At 55.6% G+C, this 8,855-nt stretch overlaps 1 protein-coding gene across 1 annotated transcript; it reads left to right on the top strand.

Moving 5' to 3' along the window:
- The first annotated feature begins 104 nt into the window (after positions 1 to 104).
- TGME49_201230 (kinesin motor domain-containing protein) lies at positions 105 to 8,729 on the top strand. Its single transcript, XM_018779164.1, has 9 exons — positions 105 to 2,418; positions 2,926 to 3,132; positions 3,727 to 3,894; positions 4,335 to 4,424; positions 4,940 to 5,260; positions 5,648 to 6,261; positions 6,700 to 7,121; positions 7,465 to 7,890; positions 8,170 to 8,729. Exons 1-9 carry the CDS (start codon positions 1,162 to 1,164, stop codon positions 8,412 to 8,414), a joined length of 3,750 nt encoding a protein of 1,249 aa, XP_018637444.1. The 5' UTR covers positions 105 to 1,161; the 3' UTR covers positions 8,415 to 8,729.
- Positions 8,730 to 8,855: the final 126 nt, after the last annotated feature.

Below are 8,855 nucleotides of genomic sequence, written 5' to 3' on the forward strand. Positions count from 1 at the left end.
GGCAAAACGTCTCGGCTTATATTCGGAGCTAACGGACCATCGCATTCAAGACACACTTTCTCGGCTTTGTCCCGCTCATAACTGCTTGTGTCACTACATTTTCACGATATTCCGTCGGCTGGATAACAGAGAAAGAACTAACCTACCAGTTATTTAGGGTTTTTCCTGCTTTATCCAAAGTTTTCGAAGCGAGTCGTCTGCAGAAGAGCCCCCTTGTCTTGTAGTTCGCCAGACCTGTGTTGTGCCCACGACCTCTTCAGAGCCGTGAGTAGCCTGCGACTGCCAGGCAGCTACTCTGTTCCTCGCGCTCCGAATCGGGGCAAAACGGACAGGAGAACCCCCATAAAGTTTTTTTTGCGCTCAAAACGCCTTACTGTTTTTTCTGCGGAGTCTCCAACTCGCGAGTTGCATTCAGGGCAGTCCTCGTGACACTCCCCTTACAGATCGTCATGTTCTTTGGATCTTTGCGAATGTCTTGTCGATGCATTTTCTGGTCTTGAAGCGACCAGCTGGCATTTCCGGTCTAAAATCTGCAAGTCTTTCTCTGCCTTTTTCTGCTGCTCCGATATCAGATTCTTGTGTTTGGGGTCAGGCATGCGCTTGCAGACACAATCCATCCTTTTAACAACGGAGACGTGGCCGAAAGAAGCCGTCTTGGCGCTAAGTGACGGCTTCCGAGTTTTAAAGCTTCCATAAATTTCCTTGTTCTTCGTGCCGATCCGATGCACAGGCCCATATGTGACATCCCGGTGCCCTTGCCCCCACTGTCTTACATCGTGCGCCGTGGTTCGGGGTTTGAAGATCTTCTCTTTCTACTGCACATACCGATGCGTTCTGGCAGGTAGCTACGCGTGTTGGTCCGGCTAGATGGGCATGTCCGTATGCTGCCCTAGTTGTGTTTGTTTCCCAGCTTCCGAAGATTGTGGATTCAACTGAGGTAACGCGCGGGCTGTATGAGACATTATTCAGCGCCCTCAAGCTTTCTTCTGTCTGACCGCTTTGGATCTTTTTTCCCGGCGCCTCGCACGGTGCGTTTCCCAGCACTCTCCCAGCCGAAAAGATATATGCGCGACGTTCCTTCTTCTGTGTCTCTGTTTGTCCGTGTCTTCAACTTCTCTCCGATCCTCCAAAGCCTGTGTATCTCTCCACGGGTCCGTCGACATGTGGACCAGCACACACGCTGTGTCGCCGACGCCACGTCAGCGCTGTCACCCCTCGCTGTCTCTGTCGTCTGCCCCGTCGATGTCCAGTCAGAAGGGCGGCTTTGTTCGGCATCGACCTAACGCAGAAGAAGAGTGTCTGCTTCCCTCGCGGCGATCACGACTCCGTCACTCAAGCTGTCACTCTCGCGTCGCTCCTAGGCCCCGAGCTCGGGCAAGCTCTCGAGAAGCTTCCTTTCCTCCCTTGGGTGCGCCGTACGGAGAAAGCTTTTTTGAAGGTAGAGGAGACAAAAGCTCTGCGATGCCGCCCATCTGGACGACGTTCTCTTCGCCACCGTCACAGGTTCAGGCGTCAGCCGGCGGTCTGCTATCGCAGAAGGAAAATGTTGAGACCGCAATCCTCGAGGTCATTAGCCAGGCGGCGGGAAAGGCCGTGCAGCAGGCTCTGGCGGACCACTACTCGGCCTCGAAGAAACGGCTACAAGGTGACGAGGACGAGGAACCCGTCACGGAGGCGATGGTCAGAATCATGCCAGGGAACATCGGGCTCCGCGCGGAGACGGAGGGGGAAGACGGAGAGGCGGAAAACCGTCTCTTGTCTCTTCCTCCTTTGACCTGCCGGTTCGCCATCGACAAAGATGTAAACGATCCTGAGGGGCGACCCAAAATCCGACATGTGTCGACGGAAGTGGCTTCTGAAGCAGATGAATGCAATCCCGCGTGTCAGCGGGAAAGCAGCGCCTCGACTATGTGTACAAAAACTTCCGCTCCGTCATTCGAGAATCTATCTTCCTTCTCGAGCCCCGCCCAGACTGCCAGACAGGGGCATCCAACGCCCGGGATCTACGGTCCAGCTTACCTGGTTCCCTCCCTCTATCCCCAGTTCGCCGCTTGCCTGTCTCCCAGGTCTTCAGCCTTTCCTGCGGGACTGTCTAACTTCTCGGGGTTCTCGTCTGAGCGCTTCCGCTCTTTCAGTGGGGCAGCAGACTTGCTGGAGAGACACTGCGTGACGGCGAGGCAGAGGAGAGAGTCGTTGCGAGGTCCGAGGAGTAGCGCCCCTGCTGATGACGAGACAGGAATCGATACCATTCTCGCACAGGGGTCGCTTTCAACGACTCGAGGGAAAGACGGTGAAGCAGTTCAAGGCGAAAGCGGAAGTCGAAGGAACTCCGTAGACCCGTCCACTGCGGAGAGGCTCGAATTGAGGAAACTGCTCAAAGGCGTCGTCAAACTCTGGAGTACCAAGAAAAAATACGAAGTACGTTTCTCGAACTGGCATGTTACGCCGTCCGGTGAAAAAGCTTCACTCATCAAGGAGGGAAACACAGTGGAACGGACTTTGAAGGTTAACCGCAACAGGTAGTTTATTCCCCCAGAAAGTGCGAGTGACGATAATCTAAGCTGTAACTACGTTCATAGAAACGAGTCTTCACGCTATCTGTACTGCCTGTAGAGTGGTTCAGAGAATAAGCACAGACCAACCTGGTTACCCGGGTGGCTGCAGTTTCCCGCGAACTGAGGTGTACGTTGTTCAGGCGAAACTGTTGGGAACTGGGTGAGAAGAAGATCCCGCAACTCCCGAGAACGCAGGTGACTCGGCCACAGGCTGTGTTCACGTGAACGGGCACTGGAGACATCCGATTCTGGCAGCAGAGCTGTCAGTGGACGTGACTCGGCTTTGCCGATGGTCGAATTTGCCTGTCAACTTGAAGATTTTGCAGTTCCAGCATGCGGACGGTTTTCGCGTTTCTTGTTTCATGCGCAGAACATGGTGAATCGCCTCAAAGAGTGGGCTCGAGATCGGTACCTGGCGACTGGCGAGCTGCCAGACCGCACTCAGCTGGCCACAGACAGGCCCGGATTGCGGTCTCAGTGTTGTCAATTGAAGGCCTCGGTGAAGCAACAGGCTGCGAATCTCCGAGAGCAAATGAAAAGTCTTTTGCCTGCCGACGCAAACATTTTCGCTGCCCCGGTGAGTCCGTGCGACATGTCTAGCAGATTCACTCCCCTTTCTTTTCAGTCCGTAGGCTGACCATCGATAGCGCGTTCGATTCCCTTCAGTGGCGCTGACTCAATCGCTTCATCTGTCCGGTGTGCTCACCGGCTAGGCGGAGCTACTCCGTCTTCGCAAAACTCTACAGCAGTCTTATTTTTGCGCATGCAGATCCAAGGAAGATGTCTGAGGGTAGACTGGCAGCTGTCCAGGTGGAAGAGTGGTCCTTTGAAGCTGACAGAAGTTCCCACACCGTCTTCCCCAGCGGGGGGATCTCTGTGAACCCCGTTCCGAGGAAGGGTGTGTCGAGTAAGGTTTCCTCTTGGACCTGCGTATGCGGTTCCCTGGTAGCAGGAGGCCTTTTACAGTCTGCCCAGGATATGCATGCATTTTGTGTTGCGTCTGGCTGCGAACGCCGTGCCACTAGCGTAAGATCTCGGTACGGTGACCGACGCATGGTGTGTCTGTTCGTGTCGGTGTTTCATTTGCCTTTCCGTGGGCCGCGTCTCTCGACCTCTCGGAGCGCGTTCCTCATTCTCCTTTCTGCCTTTTCCCCGATGTCTTCTGCCACAGCAGAAGAACGAAGACGTTGCGCCCAAGAAGCCGGCGGCAAGTTATCCGCGGCAACCGAAGACGGGTGACAAAGGAGGCAGTGCTTCCCTTCTGATTGGCGAGAAACTGGAGCGCATAGAGCACTTGCTGACGACCGTCGAACGCGTTTTACCGCCGCAGGCGTGGAAGGTGAGTCCGAGGAGCAGAGCCGAGTTCCGCGAGAAGGCGCCTGCCTAGATGCAGCTTCAGTGCTCCCTTCTCCGGGCCATGTTCAGAAGCATGTGTACAGCCTTTTAGGGAGAGAGGCCTTGAGCGTAGAATGACACATGCGTCCACGAATCGAGTGGAAAGTCGTCTCTATCTCCGGAACATAGACGGGTTTTCCTTTTTCGGGACCTGGCTCACGGGTGGTGAAGCGTTGACGTTTTTAGAGGCAAGCACGTAGAAGCTGTTCTTCCTTCTGCCCCTCACGCGTCTTTCCATGAAGCCGTTTTCTCCCCCTGCACCGCCACGACGCTTCGTTTCCCGGATATTTCCTGCCAATCTGGGTGTAGGTTTGTGAAAAAATACGTAAGAGACAAGAGTCTCTGACGCACCCGTGCAAGGCGTTGTTCTAACGATCTTTGCAGGACGCGGATGACTCGAGCCGCTCCAAGTGGTTAGACGAGCAAGTCCAAGTGGAGGACTCCGCCGCGATTCGGCGTCTCGTCGGCACCTTTGTAAGGCAGATCCACAGGGAAATGTGTGTTCCCCCGCGCAGGTCGTCGCCGGGCTGCACAGTGTTGTTCGAGTCTGTCCAAGGGAAAAGTCGGGGACCTGCAGAGCACTCTTCTGGTCTGATTTTCAGGACGCAGCCTCGAGAACATGACGGATGTGGAGCACCCTAGATCCCGTAGGACGCTGTATTCCAATATCTGCTGCCTGCTGCACATCTCCACCCCGCTGGACAGCTCAGCGCGATGGATGCGGGAGTGTATCCTCCCCCCGCAAATGTACATACCCAGATTAGAAAATTCCAAAAGAGCGCGGACAATACCATGTCTGGAGTGTGTGTGATGGTCGTTTTACTTTTCTAGAGAGGCCTACTGAACGCTGTGCAAAGAAGAGTCCCAGACGACCCGGATTATCTGTGTTACTCCGCTTGGGCTTTCCTCCCATGTTTCTGTGGCTTCTTGGGAAATCGACCGTCCATCAGAGAGACGCGCTTTTTTCTCGTTTCTGTTTCCGTTGCCAGAGACAAATTAAGGCAGTGCAAAGTCAAGTCAGCACTCTCTTGCAGAAGCAAGGCAAGTGTCTGTCTCCCAACGAGCTTCTCCACGGAAACGGTCGCTCTTCTGCGGGAAGCGCATCAGGCAGAAAGGAGCCAAACGCGACAGAGGCGTGTGAGGACAAAAAGACAGAGCACAGTGAAGGTGGGCAGGAGACCTCGATCGAAAAGGAACAAGGTGCCGAGAGACAAGCATCCGAAGAGGGGCAGGAAGCTCAAGGCACTGCGGGTTCTTCCTCTGCCGGACACACGACTGCCGCTGTAGCCACTATTCCGCTCCTCAAAAAGGTAAGCTTTCACCTGCAGTCTTGGCTGGTCTTTCACGATCGGTTCGACCGCCGATGACTCCCGTCCCCGCTTTCCACCGTTCTGTTCCCCAAAACTCACACCGGCCGTCTTCCGCCTGTCTCGGCTCCTCTGAGCACGCCTGGGTTTTCTCCATTTCCCTCCGTATGCGATTCGTAGGGTACTTACCTTCTTGCAGCTTCTCTGGCGTGAAGGACTTCCGTTCCTGTCTTTCGTTTGCCTCCGAGTTTCTCTGTCCCCCCTCTGTCATGAAATTTCTTCGTCTCTTCGCCTTCGTCCCGGTCCACAGACATGATGCTCGGTGTCCTTGCAACCGCGCTAACGAGGCAACGTTCGGCCGCCTGTTCTCCCGCTTTTCCTCGTTCGCAGAAACTTCGGGAGGTGACGGCGGAACGCGACGCGTTGGAGAACCGGTTCGCTTCCGTTCTGCGTCTCCACGAGAAGCAGCAGAGGCTGCTGGTCGATCTAGCAAAGGAGAATGAGAAGCACCTCACCGAACTTCTGACGGTGCGCGGTACTCACCGCATTTTCGGCTGCGTGTACACTCCAGGTCGCGACCCGAGCGGCGCCAACAGCTGGGAACTGTGGGGAGAAGAGGACGACGAGGAGAGTTCTGAGAGTGGCGGGAGAGGAGACCCCGCTGCTCGCTTCGCTGCGTTTGAACAGGTGGAGGCTCAGGCTGCTGAAGAGCTCGAAGTGCGAGGACTCGGGCCAGTCGACGGCAGCGGGCGCGTTTCCAGCCCAGACAAAGAGACTGAGATGCATCTCTCTCTCGTAAAGGCGTTCCTTGCCCGTCGTACGAACTCTCTCTCCACTCTCTTTTTTGGAGGCTCGAAAGCACTTCCAGAGCCTGGATCTCGGCGGAAGGGGAAAAACAGTGCGTTTGAATTCGACCGCGTCTACCCAGCAGACACGCGCGTCAGACACCTCTTCCACGGCTTCTCCGATCTCCTTCAAAGTTGTGTAGGCGACGGCCTCAATTTGTAAGTCTCCCCGGGGACCCGCGGCTCGCTGCTGAGGAGATCCACTCGCCTTTGCACAGTCTGCAGTCTCTCGTGTGGTCCGAGCCTTCGGCGTCGCTGGGTGCAGCAGGAGCGGATGATGTTTGATGGTGCACTCTCTGGGGGAGCGGCCCTTTCCTCTGTGCTGTGGAGGAAAAATCCATTTGGTCATTTGCCCGTCTTTGCGTGTTTGCTCGTGAAGCGCCTCGTTTTCAGTTCCAGTGGAACGCGCTTCCTGCCCGTGAGGATGCCGCCTCTGCGTCCTCCTCGTTTGCTGGTGTCGCTCTCCGCCTCCTCTGCACCTCTCACTTCGCTGCTGGACTGCCGTTCCGGCGGACCTGCCGCAGTCTCCTCCCCCGTGGTGCTCGCGCGTTCTTCATCGTCTCTGTCTCTCCTTGTGTCTCGGCGTTTCGCGCGCAGCTGTCTCGTCGCGGTCGGCCCTCGGACTCCAGAGAAGACGGCGCTTCTCCTTGGTCGACCGCCCTCCTTTTCGTCTGCTGTAGGGCCGTATTGCGAGGCCAAGGATGTTGGTCTGGCGCAGCTGCTTTCGCGCTTTGTCTTCGACGAGCTGGAGAAGGTCTGCGTGAAGTGGGCGTCGGAGAGGGAAGAAGAAACAAGGAGCAGAACCGGCAGGTCGTCCATCGTGATGTCGCCTGCGCCTTCTCTGAAGACTAACGAAGGGAGGAGAAGACAGAGAGAGACGAAGAGCGATGGACACTGTCTCCCACAGTTCTCTGTCTCTGTGAGCTGCCTGGAGATCAGTCGAGAGAGGATGAAAGATAATTTCGTCGGAGACAAACGACTCGCGAAGAAACTCGACATTCGAAGAGATACACGAACAGGTAAAGAGCGAGCATGTCTTCGTTCCTCCTCGCCCCAGTCAGGCCCCCCTTCATCATTTGGGACTTCGCGAGTGTACCACGTTTTATCAGCTTCTGCCCGCTTTGAGTTCGCGTTTGCGCTTCTCGCGTCGCGCGGGACTTTCCATCTTTCTCGCCTCCGCTCCTTGACATTCTTTTCCTTCGAGTTCTAGCCGCCTTCGCCTTGAAACCTTCCGTGTGCTTCGGAACCCTCCTGGCGATACGCGCGGCTTGTCTGTTGATCGCCTGTTTCCTGGCGGCCAGTCCTGTCTTTTTCGAGGCCTCACTCTCTCTGCTGTTCGCCCATGTTCCCTCGTGACCGCAGGCGAAGTCAAGATTCTGAACCTCACAACTCGGGCCACACCTACGTGCAATTCTCTCCTTCAAGCCATCAGCGAGGCGTCTTCCTCCATTCCGTCCAGTGTTCTCGGCGGAGACGCAGAAATCCATTCTTCTTCTCTCCTCTTCATCCACACTGAAGTCGTGAATCCGGCGACGAGGGAAGTGAAGAGGGGCAAGATTGCCTTGGTAGACATGCCTTCTTCCTTCTCGTTGTCGCTTCCGCCCGAGTTGAAGCCTGCGTTCGATGCCGCGGGAAGACGAGACGAGGCAACAGCTCTAAGGCGACTCATTTCTTCTCTCTCCTCCCCGTCTCCTTCCACAGCACTCTCTCTCTCCGGGAGAGAAGCGGACGGCGAGGTGGACCTGTCGCTGAACATGACGTTCGGAGCCATCAAAGAAATCTTTCTAGGTGAGACCAGACGAAACGAACGTGCTGGGAAACCGAGAACAGAGTAGAACAGGTCAAGTCTGGAGACAGACATGTTCTGCGTCCTGTGCTTGGACGGTTTGAAACTCCCTGCAGAAACCTGCTGTTTCGCTCTCGGTCATGAGGAAGATACACCTAAGGTGATGCATGCGTTTAGGCGCTCCACCGCCTGGTTCCACCCCACAGAAAAGCACCAGACGCCCATTGCTGTTTCCGCTGCAGGACTCAACGCTTGCCTTCCTTTCTTTCTCTGTCTTGCAGCCGCGAGACGCACTCCTTCCACCCTCTGCCCGACCTGCCGCCCGTACGCTTCCTCCACAGAGAGCGAAGGCGCTCGCGAGAGAAGCAAATCTACAGCGTCGGAACGAGCAGATTCTGTGAAGGGCCTTTACCACTCGACCTGCGTAACTCAGGTGCTGGAAGACTGCTTGAATCCGTCCCTCTCTCGTGCGCTTCTTCTCTTTTGTCTGCCGTCTCACGGGTCGTCGACCACCGATGAAGAGTAGGGGAACACATGCTGCGCGTTCAACAACGCTGTGGCATCCGAGAAACGGCAGAAGACACGGCTGCGCGAGCGCTGAGATGAGCGTTCTCTTTCTGACTTTCCATTTCCCTCTTCTGCCTTCCTTGTTTCGAGAGAAAGCGAGAATGGACGTTCCCGATTCGCTTCGTCCCTGTCACAGTGTATGGCGACCAAAGAAGCATGGTTTCGGAAGAATCCCTTCCTCCAGTTCGTGTTTCTCTCGACCTTGTTTTCCGATCTGCCTTACGTTCTGTTCCAAACTCAGACGCGGCTTCATGAGCTCGAACAGTCAGAGAGCCAAATTTATTCTAAACTCATGAGAGTGATGCATGCAAAGGGAGAACACAAATGTGCGGCACAGCACAAGGCTCCTCGGGGCAGCTTGCTGTCTTCTCAAGCCCCCATCTCCATACACGAATGACTA

This window comes from Toxoplasma gondii, chromosome VIIa, assembly GCF_000006565.2.
Source record: "Toxoplasma gondii ME49 chromosome VIIa, whole genome shotgun sequence".
Classification (NCBI taxonomy): Eukaryota; Apicomplexa; class Conoidasida; order Eucoccidiorida; family Sarcocystidae; genus Toxoplasma; species Toxoplasma gondii.